This window comes from Pteropus alecto, unplaced genomic scaffold (genome assembly GCF_000325575.1).
Source record: "Pteropus alecto unplaced genomic scaffold, ASM32557v1 scaffold42, whole genome shotgun sequence".
NCBI lineage: Eukaryota > Metazoa > Chordata > Mammalia > Chiroptera > Pteropodidae > Pteropus > Pteropus alecto.
In genome coordinates this window covers 12,387,089-12,399,378 of record NW_006434825.1, presented here as the reverse complement: position 1 = coordinate 12,399,378, position 12,290 = coordinate 12,387,089, and the positions used below count along the sequence as shown (strand labels likewise).

General features: G+C 48.8%; 1 protein-coding gene across 2 annotated transcripts in view; it reads right to left on the bottom strand.

Annotated features, from left to right (window-relative positions):
• CDH3 (cadherin 3) overlaps positions 1-12,290 on the bottom strand; it is an 83,796-nt gene that overhangs the window by 33,422 nt on the left and 38,084 nt on the right. For both annotated transcript variants that reach the window (XM_015587650.2, XM_025045352.1), the window contains 2 exons: positions 6,432-6,586; positions 6,098-6,212 (listed from right to left, as the gene is read on the bottom strand). In XM_015587650.2, the coding sequence (XP_015443136.1) occupies positions 6,098-6,212; positions 6,432-6,491 (175 nt within the window). In that variant the 5' untranslated portion in view covers positions 6,492-6,586. The remainder of the gene's footprint in view (positions 1-6,097; positions 6,213-6,431; positions 6,587-12,290) is intronic.

Genomic DNA, 12,290 nt, shown 5'->3' with positions numbered 1-12,290 from the left:
AGGGTTAGTACCTCACACTTAGGAGTCCAACTTTGGTTCAAACCCTAACTCCACAATTTACTAGCTGGGTGACCTTGAATAAGTTATAAGTTACAAGGTTAGGGTTCCTATCCAGTTAAATCGGACCTATTCCACCCTCCTCATGGGGCTATTAGGAGGATTAAAGGGGCTTATTATATAAAGTACATAGTGTAGTTTCTGGAACTTAGTAAGCTCTTGGCAAATGGTATTTAGGTTGTGCTTTGTTTTGTTGGAAAGACCTACCTCACCAGGCCTGTTGCCTGGGCTGACAATGCCAGGTAACTAAATGAAACGAGGGAGAAAATACAACTGAGGCTGACAATGTCCATATCCTCAGGTCTGGGAAAAATCCAGAAGGGGGTCGAGAAGGGATGCTGGAGATGGGGCCCAGTGTCCTGGTTCCAGAGGAGACTTCAGAGACTATGGCCTCCAGGGGGCACTGGGACTTCAGCCATATCTCCTGCCTTTCCCAAACTCCTTGCTGCCTTTGAGACAAATCCCAAGCTGGGCTGGACCCCGCCTTCTTCTCCTCACTCAATACTCTATGGACCAGCCAGACTACACATAACGAAGTTCCTGAAACCTGTGTGATGTTCCAGTGTCAGGAAACTTCCTGCCACCTCTCATGGCCCAACCTCCTTGGCGTAACTCTTCCCCAGCCTCCAGCTTGGACATCCTGGTTCAAGCCTCCACTTTCTCCAGGTCCTCCCCAGAACATGTCAGCAGCCCTTCCTATGTGACTCTGTATTTTCCCTGCCCCACCTCCCACTTGGCACACACACACATGTAATATATATTCATGTACAAATATATTACTTGTCTTTCTTCCTCCACTAACAGGTAAGTAGCCCACAAAGCCTGGATATATTTCATGTTTTGTTCACTAACGTACCCCTGGCAACTAGAACAGTACCTGGGACTTAGTAGGTACTCAGTAAGTATTTGCTGAAGGAAGGATTCACTATTAAAATTGCCTGGGGACTGATCTGCTTTCTCTTCTAATGGGAGGAGCCCACTAAGGTTAAGGAGCTGTGGATCTTGCTTACCTCTGAACTTCTAGCATCCAATAAGTATTCAGACATTTCTTGACCACTCAACTTGGCTTTGGATCTCAGACAACTCACTGCCTCTATTTTGAGAAAAGAACTAGACTTGACCACCTTGGCCATGAGGAGGCTGCTGTCCATCCACACACTGGCCAGGATAAAAATCTTCACCCAAGAAGAAGACCTCATCGAAGAAATTCATGGCCCTTTCCAGATTTCTGTTCTACTTTGAAAGTAACAAGCATTAGTTTAAGGGCAAATAAAGGGAAGGATTTCTCCCCCAAGACAAAGGACAGTTACCAAGGACATAATAAAGATTTGTTGTCTCTAAGCATAGGGCCAAGTGAGAAGCAAGAATCCAGAAGGTATGGGCCTGGTAAGGAGACTGTTGGGGGAGAGGAGTGGTTAAATCCAGAAGAAAAGCTACATCAAGACAGAGAAAAGCTGACTTCTCGGTACCTGCCCACAGTACTAAGAGCCTCAGTTAACCCAGCAATTATGCTCCCAGGTACGTACCTAACACATCAGGTATACAGTTTACCAAAAGACCTGAACAATACTGTTCACGGCAGCACCAGTAGTTATAGCCAAAAAAAAAACGGAAACTCCTCAAATGCTATCAACAGAACTGTTGATAGTCACATTATGACTTCTGTATGACAATGAGAGTAACTACAACTACATCCAGAACTATGCAGGCAGTTCACAATATCCAGTAAAGGTGCCAGATCCAAGAGGATATTCCCTATGAGTCTTTTACATAAAGTTCAAATACAGGCAAATTATGGTATTAGAAGTCAGAATAGTGGTTTTCTTGGAGGCAAGGTAGAGAATGGGAAGGAAGGGGCATCTGAGGTGCTGGTAATGCTGTTTCTGGATCTGTGTGCTACGTACATGGGTGTTTTCAGTGGTATTCGAGTAGTATACTTATTTGGACATTTTTCTTTCACATGTTATTTTTCAATAACAGTATTTCTCTAGATAGAGACTGTTCGGTCTCAGAACCAAAGCCTCAATTGATTCAGGCAGAGGAGGCCTTTCTCTTCCTCATTCTCCTCCATTGCTCTCCAAAAGCTTTTTGGGGCAGAGCACATTTCCAGCCCCAGAAACTCACTACTCATCATAAGCCATGCTTCCTCACATAGCAAGAGGTAAGGGCACCCTGCACTGGGTAACCTAGGAACAGTGCCATGTGAGGAGGCGGTAAGAGAGACCAGAGGTTTGAGACTTGCTCCCCAGGCACCAGCTAACAGTGATGTGCAACAGGCTTTGACAACCAACCATCTTCTGCTGCTCAGCCAGGAAGGCAGCCAAGCAAGCTTGAAGCCCCAGTTCTCAAAGATTCATTCCTCAGAGGCAGATTTTTCAGGGATCTTGGAATCCCTGGGATTAAATCCTGGCCTTAGTGTTGACTGCCCCCCATGACCTCACACCAAGTTCCTTATCCCTATTTTACAGCTAAGGGGAAGTTACCATCACCTGCTTTGCAAGGCAGTCATAAGCATAAAAAAAAACTAAGATGAGGCTGTAAATCCTATGGCAGGGACTTAGTTTTGTTCGTTGCTTTAGCTGCAGTTCTAGAACAGTGCTTGATACATGTAAATGCTAAATGTTTACTAAAAGAACAAAACAGAGAGCACAGCCCAGAATGAGGGCTCCAAAACGAGACACAATTTTTACGCAAGTTGAAATAAGCAAAACCACTGAAATTAATTTATGCTCCGTCAGATTTATTACTTAGAGTGTCTTACCAAAACTAATGAGGGTTAGCTTTACTCTTACCCAAACGCTGACTAAGGGTGAGGTGAACCTGCTGAGGGGCCAGATGAAGTACTAAATTTTTTATTGTAATTAAGCTGCCTCTCTCAGATGTTCACTGTTAAGGATGTATAGATAACTTTAGGTCACCTCTTCTTTGCCATTGCTTCCAGATTGCCACCACGCTTGAAGGTAGGCAGACCCCAGATTGTAGCCTTGCGCTGGGGGAACATTTCTGTTCTACCTCCCTCCACATTAACCTCCCACTCTTGGTGTAGGCAAGCCCAGGTTCCCCTGATCCAAGCCCCCATCACTAGGACACTTACAGACTGTATCCAAGCCAGTTTCCTCTACAAGAATGTTTCTGGAAAACTCTGTGATAGATGGGAATAAATGATTAAATGCTCTTGCATTTAGGGGGTTGCTGGTGGTGCCTGGGATTTGGTGCACCAATATCCCACTTTATTTCATCCACCTCCCACTTTCTGATAGTAAAAACTAACAGGAAAACTTAAGAGCCTGAAACTTCCATTCAAGTCCCAGCTGGTCACTGCAGTGATGAATTTGATGAAGCTACAACCACTCAGGTTTCATCTGTAAAATGGGCAGACCTTCACAAGATTGTCATGACTCATGCAAATACCCACTGGGCATCCTGTTAAGTACCAGGTCCTAAGCATAAACCTAGAGGTAAAAGTCATGTCTATGAAGCTCAAGGAAGCTCACGAGCTATTTAGCTGAGCAAATTGAACCCATTAAACTTTTCCTCCATTTCTTCACCTTTAAAACCTCCAGCAGGGCTGAGATGCAGGGTTTTTGAAGTCCTAACTCTGAGATTAAAAGCTCAAATTGTTTAATATTTATCTTACCAGCTTCAAGAAAACGTCGGGAGGATAAAGCAAGCTCAGAGTTGTAGAAGTGCTTTGAAGAGGAAAGAGCACATATACACAAGGTATTAATTATATCAGATAATTTCTTTGAGCTCAACTTCATAGACACCTGTGATATTCATAACCCAGGGGAGAACAACAGAGGCAGTTGTTCCTTGGCAATATGAAAACTGTTGTCTGCTTGGCCAAACTTGAATTTGTATGTCCCCTCAGGATAACCCTTTCAACAGGGCTAGATCCATCCTGTGTATTGAGGACAGGGAACTGGGGTGGAGGTAGGGAGGTAGAAAGTTGTCAGTAGCTGATGACTAAGGGGAGAAATACCAACATTTATCAGAGCATCCCAATTTATTGGAACCAATTGGGCCCAGAAACTGAAAAGGTGGCAGCCTTTTTCATGGAAGTCTGCTCTTAGAACCAGTCACATTGCAGGGAGGCTCAAGATTAGCCAAGAACATGAACCCACCCTTTGTTTTATAACCCAGGTGTGCTCCTGGCATGAACCTACCCCTTTCACAGCCATAAACTAGACATCCGAGAAATCGAAATTTTCTCAAAAGCTTTAAAATACCTGACGTCACCTGGAAGTACTTGCCAACCCGACCATGAAATCAAGATGTCACCTGGAAGTACTTGCCAACCAGACCATGAAATCGAAAACCTGATCACTGCTTCCCTGCAACAACCTCAAGCATAGTGAAGTGACAGTTAATCTGATAATTCTGGCTTCAGTAAGAAAGATAAGGCACAGACAACACTCAAAGCCATAGCTTGCCTTCCAAGACTGTAGTCAGAGAACTTGACAATGAGGGGGAGGGGTACAGATTTGGCAGCACTCTGGTTAGCAATAAAGCTTCCTCAGGGAGCCGGAATTGGATTTGGGGCCCTGCCCAAGTTAACATTTTTACAGGATGGCTGAGCTGCAGTTTGTTAGCCAGTTAGTAATAAACCCATGTGCAAGAATTTTAAGTTTATGAGGCATGGCTTCCTAATGCCTCTCCTTGGCTCTCTACAGCCAAGAGTTTAAAGAGCCTGGACTAGCCTGGGTGTTAATTGTTTCTGTCAATCTGTAGAGTTATTTGGGAAAAGAAGAAAAGAAGGCTACAGACTCAAGGCCCCCAATCCTCTTTTGAAGAAACAAAGGACAGCCATTCTGTCCCCAAGACATCTGCAAGCTGTGGGAATTTGTACCTGGGGTGAGGGGTAAGCTGATGGGGGCTGAGGAAATGCTAGGGGGCAACATTTCTTGTTTTGAAAGCCAGGTAAACCTAGATCCCCTCCCCAGAAAAATGCATACAGTTCTTAATTTTATGTGGTAAGAATCCTCTGGAACCCCGCCCAAGGATCCTGAGTTATACCTCTCTTTAAGAACTTGAGTTTGGTCCGGTGGAGAACCCCTCTCCACACAGACACACACACACACACTCACACACACTCTCTCTCTCTCTCTCTCTCTCTCTCTCACACAATTACCTTTACTTTGTGTTAAACATACTAAAGTATGGAAAGAGGTCTCCATCAGCTGGCAGCTGCCTGGGTCTCATAACACACTGGTTCTCCGCACCAAAGTACCCCCCGCTCAAGTTTCTGAACTGGGCAGGGGGGTAAACAAGTAATTGAGAGATCAAAAACGTGCTTTGAATCTCCCATCCACCGCCCCCGCAGCTCTAGACCTTCCGACTTGAAACCCCCACTCTCCCACGTGCCCTAACATTCCAGTCCCAAGACACTGGAGGGGCGGGGGTGTCCCCAGTGCGCGATTGGCCCTGGCCCAGGTGTGACAGACCCAGTTTCCAGGCAGGCTGCAGGGGCGCAGACCCTCCGGGAAGGGCAGGGTTAAGAGTGCATTCCAGCTGCCGGGGAAGAAGGGGGGCGGGGAGCGGAGCGCGAAGAAGAGAAACAGACCCGGTCTGTCTGTCGGAGACACAAAGCACGGTACACAAAGGGGGCCCGAGAGGGGTGAAGGGGCTGCCCCGGGCACGGCTCATCCCCACACCTGCGCGGGGGCTAGGGGAAGAATGTGGACGGCGCATTCCTCCGCTGGGGCCAGCGGGGGAAAGTCTCCCCCATCCTGGCTGAGTGAGGAGCTCAGCCGCCCTGCACCCCAGAGGAGGGAGTCAAGGTAAGCCACGGCGCCGAGGCAAGAGGGGCTGAACGTCAGAGGGCGCTATGCACTCCAGCCTTCTCCATTAGCCACCCGCCCCCATCCCTACCCGCGAGATGCTTTATGCGCCTTCCCCATATCTAAGGGTGCGCTAGGATTCCCCCGCCCCAGCCTGGGTATACCTCGCGCGGGCAACACCTGAGAGGACCACGTGCGGTTTCCACCCGCCCCGCGCCCTGCGGTTGCACCGGGCGAGCTCCCAGAGGGTCTTCTCTTACCTTTCCCCGGCGCCCGGCCGGGCTCCAACTCCGCGCCTCCCGTCCCCAAGGTCACTTCGGCACCCCGGAAGGCCGTCTGAGACGACTCGGAGGCCGCGCACCGCAGCCAGCAAACCTGTGCCCGAGGGAAGATAGAGGAAAGAGGGAGGTTGGGTCACAGGCGTGCCCAGCTCTGAACGAGCATCCCGGGATTCCTGAAAGGGCTTCCCAGGCTACCGTGGCCTCAAGGAGCCCAGGCCCGCGCTTCCCGGACTCCGACGCCATCACCGCATGCGGACCCCGCCCGCCCTCCAGGGAGCTTTCCCGTCCGGGCAAGGGCGATGCAATGGGGTACCTGGAGTAAGAGTAAGAGGCAGAGGAGGAGGGACGCGAGAGACCCACTAGGGAGCCCCATGGCTGGAGAGAGGTGGGTGAAGAGGCTGCCGCTACCGCAGGCTAGTGCTCGGCTAAGCTCTCCGCGCCTCTGTGAGCATCGCAGCTCTCGGGAGCCTGCGGGAGGAGGCCAGGTGAGCGCAGGTAGGTGCTGATTGGTCCAGTGCCTCAAGGTCCCGCCCCTTCGCAGGTGGGGCCGCGGCTGGCGTAGTCCAGGCACCCGCGAAGCCCCTCTAGTCCTCCCTCCTGTGCTCTTTCGTCTTTTCGGGAGCTGCGCCCAGCAGGGACTCAGCCCGTCTTGCGGGTTCTGGGTCCGAGAAAACAAAACAAAACAAAACACAAAAATCCACCCCACTCCTCAGCCGTCGCAACACGCGAAGAAAAATATTTGTCTTGCGGCTATAGTTTGGAAAAGTGGAGAGGCATCTGAGCCAGAGAACGAGGCGCCGCATTCATGTTCTCCTGAGGCACTGCTGTTACCGAAAGCTTTGAAGGAGGCGGGTGTGTCCGCCCCACGCCCGACTGCAGCGGGGTTTGCCTCCTGCCTCTTTCTCCACCTCCCAAGCCAGCCGGCTCCGAGCACTTGGAGGATCTAAAGCTGGCAGTGAGTAGCAGTGAGTCGCGTGGAACGGACCGCGTTATAAAACCTACTGTAACTTGCAGAAGACCATTACTTCTCATGCACAGCCAAACAAATGGAGGCTGAGAGAGAAGGTCCTAGAGTTTGAAGCCGTGGTGGTGCCAAAGGGTGCGAGGTAGAGGGGTGGTTATTAGCCCCATAATCTCCAGCAACAGCCCCCCGCCACCCCCGCTAAAACGTAACACTTTCTCAAACTAAATAAAGGCACTTTTAAAACGCGGCTCTTTTTATTGGTCTGAAATGCTGAATATAATCTGAGTAAAAACTGCGTAAAGCAGCCTTCCATGGAGCCTCCCGTGGGCGCAGCGCTCCTTCACTGGTGCTTACTGGGTGACAGGCGGAGGATCTGAAGTGCTTTCCCCTTGGCAGCATACAGGTGGGCACAGAGACTGTCCCTCCACCCTGTGACCCAATCGCTCCACCCTGCACGCCCTCTCCCCACCCTCAAGTTCTCTGATGCCTCTCCCTCTCCTTCCTCCTCCCCAGCTCAGATGTAGGAGTTCGAGGAGGAGAATGAGTCTCTAATTATAGATTCTTTGGCCCTCAAAAACTAACCTGGCGGCCTCCTTGTCTTTCCCACTACCAGGCCTGTGGCTAAAAGGAGGGACGGACTCCGCCGAGACCCAGGGAGTCCCTCTCTAGTAGCCCTGGGACGCACCGCCTGCTAATAGGCAGGTTGCACCACTTATTAGCGCTGTGGCCTAGGGAAAGTGAAATAACCCCTTTGAGTTAGTTTTGCATGCATCAAGTGAGGGCTATTGTGACATCTGCCATCAAAAGTACTAGGGTTAAATAAATTCATACATATAGACGAGGATTAAATTAACACGTTTAAACGCTAAACTCAGTACCCGGCATAGAGCAAGTGCTCAAATGTTTCCTGGTATTATTGCTTTAGGATACGGCTCATTTGTCCTCCTCAGCCTCCAAAGCTGTTTCTCTCCTCCGTAGCACTCTTACATTTCCCAAACTAAGAGAATGAGAAACGCTGTAATACTTCAATTTCACGGTTCATGGTATAGGGAACAATTGGCATCTGGTATCACCGGAGTGCTCGATTATCCGGCCTGTGGTCCCCGCAGGTGGGGGTTGGGAGTTGGGGATAAACAAAGCGCTGGAAAAATCAGAGCAACAACTCAACTCCCCCTCCCGTTCTCTTCGCTCTTCTGCAGGGGGCGCTCTCCGTGCGGAAGGGGAGATTAGATACCCGCGCGGGCACACGACTTGCCCGGGAGGTCCCAGAATGTACACGTGGCCTTGCCTATCCTCGCCTCGCAGGTTCCCCTTCGCCCTCCAGGAGCCAGATGAAGCCATTAGGCGGACAGTTAAACACAAATGAGCCTGGGGATACAGGCCTTAATTAAGTAAACACTCGGCTGGAGAGCTGTTAGGCGCGCTCATTTCCGCCTCCTTCCAGGGCACTCAGCATTCCGGGCGGGGGGTGGGGGGAAGAGGAGAGGAGAAGAGAAATTGAGAGTCAGCTCTTCCGCCTGCAACTTGGACCACATCGCTGTCTTCGTAGCTCCCTTGTCGGTCGTTCGCTCGTTCATTCATTCATTTAATATTTGCCGGCTATGTGCCAAGCACTAGAAATACAATACTGAACAAAACAAACATCCCTGCACCCCTGGACCTTCTATCCCACAGAGTGGGGGTGGAAGGGAGTCGAGGAAAATAAATAAGTAAATATAAATTATGTTAGATAATATGTGTTGTGTAGAATAAGAACAGACTGGGAAGTGCCAATTCAAGGACAGAAGGTAGGGTTAGAAACTGTAAATAAAGTCATCTAGACGGTGTTTCTATAAGGGTTTAGCAGGAGACAGAATCCAGGTTGAGGAGGGGGTGGAATTCAATTCTTGGTGAAGGGGCTAGTACAGCAGTCTGCAACCATTTTGGCACCAGGGACTGGTGCTCCTATGAGAATCTAATGCCTGATGATCTGAGGTGGAGCTGAGGTGGTGATGCTAGTGCTGGGGAGTGGCTGCAAATCAGATGAAACTTTGCTCCCTCGCCCATGATTTACCTCCTGCTGTGCAGCCAGGTTCTTAACAGGCCACGGACAGGTAGACAAATGGTCAGGGTTCCGGGAACCGACAGGGATGCTGAACAACAGCAGAAAGGCATTACAGCTTTGATGACTGAAAGGCAAAGGTGGCAAATAGTGTCATTGGAAGTCCCGGCTTGGGGAAGAGCTGTAGAGTGAGGACCACCTCTCCCAAATGCAGCTGTGGTCCCAGAGAGACAGGGCCTTGACTCAGAGCAGAACAGGGAGGATATGGGGGAAAAAATACCCAAATATCTCTTTCCTTTTGCCCTTCCATCTCCTGGCAGTGGCTCCCGTGGACCAAACCCACGCAGAAGCCAGAGGGCAAGAAAGGCTAGGCAGTAGGGTCTACAGGTGTCACTCTCCCCAAGCACAGCACAGGGTGGAGAAAAGTAGAAAATGGATAAAGGGTAGATGAGCAAGCAATTGGGATGCCCAGAGGCCTCATTGAGAAATGAACATTTAAACAAAACCAGAGGGAGTAAAAGAGCAAGGTACGCTCTTTTACTCCCTCTAAGGATATTTGAAGAAAGAATATTCCAGGTAGAGAAAATAGGACAAAGGGCCCGAAGCAGTAGAGAGATTACTTGGGACAGAAAAAAAAAAAAAAAGCCAGTGTGGCTGGAGCAGAGTAAGCAAGTAGGAAATGAGTCAGATTTGGGAGAGTGGGAAGCAAATATTATAGAGCCTCATAAGTCACTGTAAGAACTTGGACTTTGAGTGGGAAGGGAGGACGGCCCTGGAAGTTGTATACAGAGGAATGATGTTGGGAAGACTGCAGAAGATAAGGGCAGAAGCAGGGGAATCAGTTGGAATTCTTTTGCAATCATCCAGGCAAAAGCTAAAATGGTTTGGTTCAGGGTGGTCACTGTGGAAGGGGTAAGAAATTATGAGATTAATAAAAATAATAAGTGTTGGTAAGGATGTGGAGAAATGGGAACACTTGTGCACTGTTGACGGGGATGTAAAACGGTGCAGCCACTATACGGAAAACAGGATGGCAGTTACTGAAATAATTAAAAATGGAATTGCCACATGATCCAGCAATTCTGCTTCTCAGTATATACCCTAAAGAACTGACAGCAGGGACTCAAACAGATACTTGTACATCCATGTTCTCAACAGCATTATTCGCAATAGCCAAGAGATGGAAGCAACCCAAGAGTCCATCCACCGATGAATGAAGAAACAAAATGATTAGTAGGTACAGACTTTCAGCTGCAAGATGAAAAGAGTTTAGTAGGTAAAATGATTAGTAGAGGTACAGACTTTCAGCTGCAAGATGAAAAGAGTTTAGTAGGTAAAATGATTAGTAGGTACAGACTTTCAGTGCTGCAAGATGAAAAGAGTTCTGTGGTTGCATGGTAGTGATGGCTGCACAACCATGAGAATGTATGTAATGCCGCTGAACTGTCGGTTTGTGTATTTTACCATAATTTTAAAAATCACTAAAAAAAAAAAAAAAAAGAAGTGATCAGATGCTGGATATATTTTGAAGGTATTGACCACGAGATTGGCTAAAGGTTTGGATATGGAGTGTGAGATACAGAGAGGGTTAAGGATGACTCCAGGGTTTGGGGCCTGAGCAACCATTAGGATGGCAATGCCATTTCCTGAGATAGGGAAGGTACATGGTAGTGGACACTGTCAGGGTGCAGCTCAGATCCCCTGGGATTTCTTTGATTATTTCTGAGCTCCCCTCTTTGGCTTCTGTGTACTGACACCCCTAGCATCTAGCACCTGTGACTCTTCAGAGACCTGCCCTCCTGCTGTAGGGATCCCTTTGCACTTGCAAGGATCCCTTTGCCTCTCCGAGGAGTTTCCTCACCCCTGCCCTTAGCCAATGACCAACTGATACAGGAGTGTGGAAGCCCAGCTCCCTTCCCCCCAGGCAAACTCCCAGTGGTAAGTTATACCCACTGGCCCCTGGAGGATCAGGGTAAAGCTTTCCTTCAAGGACTAGCTCTGAAATCACACCCTTGCTCAGCTTCTTGCCTTCTTTATCCTGCTGCTTCTACTCCTTTACCTGTTCTTCCTGGGAGCCCTTCTTTAATAAGTCATTCAGGCACATGAATCCTTGTCTCAGACTTGGCTTCTTAGACTCAGGGGAGATCTGGCCTGGGGCTATACCTTTGTCACAGTGAGAAAGCATCGAATCTGGGGGCAATATGTGGAGAAAGAAACCAAGGTAGAACCCTGGGCCTCCAGGGCCTTCCCAACCCTGACAGAGCATGGCCTTCTTAAGCAGTCAGAACATTCATACTGCCCCTGACACACTCCACCCAAACAGGGCTGTGATTCTTTGTCTTTTTGCTCTTTCAAAAAGAACTGCACCTTCCCTGTGCTTCTTGTCTGCATTTCACATTTTAACATGTGTTACTTACTGCCCTGTGGAATCTCTGGCATCCTTACTTTCCTCTGAGTGTTTTCCTGCCTCGCTCTCCATAACATTTTTCCTACCTCCATGAACAGGTCCTTGGGGTCATGGATTGGGACTATCAGAATATAATTTCTCCAGATTTCCATTACAGCACCCAACCCGGGAACGGCCCCGTGGCATCAAATTAGTCTATAGACCTGAGTCTGACTGAATCTTTCCTCTGAAAACGACTGCCTGGGTGAACTGGGGTGAGTTATTTAATCTTTTCAAGCCCTCTGGAACTAGTAATTTCTATCTAATGTGTGATTGTGAGAATTATCCCAAACTGAACCCCTGACCTTCCCCCACAGACCTGCTCCTCCCTCATTCTTTCCATCTCAGCAAAAGGCAATTGGATCCTTCCAGCAGTGCAGCCTGAGCCGTCTTTCACTCTCTGACTCATCTTCTACCACTTGCTCACTCTGTCTCTCCCACACTGATCTCCCAGTGGTTCTCAGAATGCACCAGGCATGGGTGTGCTCTGCCTCTGGCAACTCTGCAACTGTGCTTCCGTCTGCCTGGATCGCCCTACCCCAGATGTCCCCCTGCCTCTCCCCTACTCCGTCAGGTCTCTGTTCAGATGTTGCTCCTCAAAGAGACCTTTGTTGACCTTCTGCATAAATGATACTCTCCCATCACCTTCTTTCCCCGCTTTACCCAGCTTTTATTTTTTTTCAGAGCTCTGATTACACCCTGATTTACTAGTACATATATA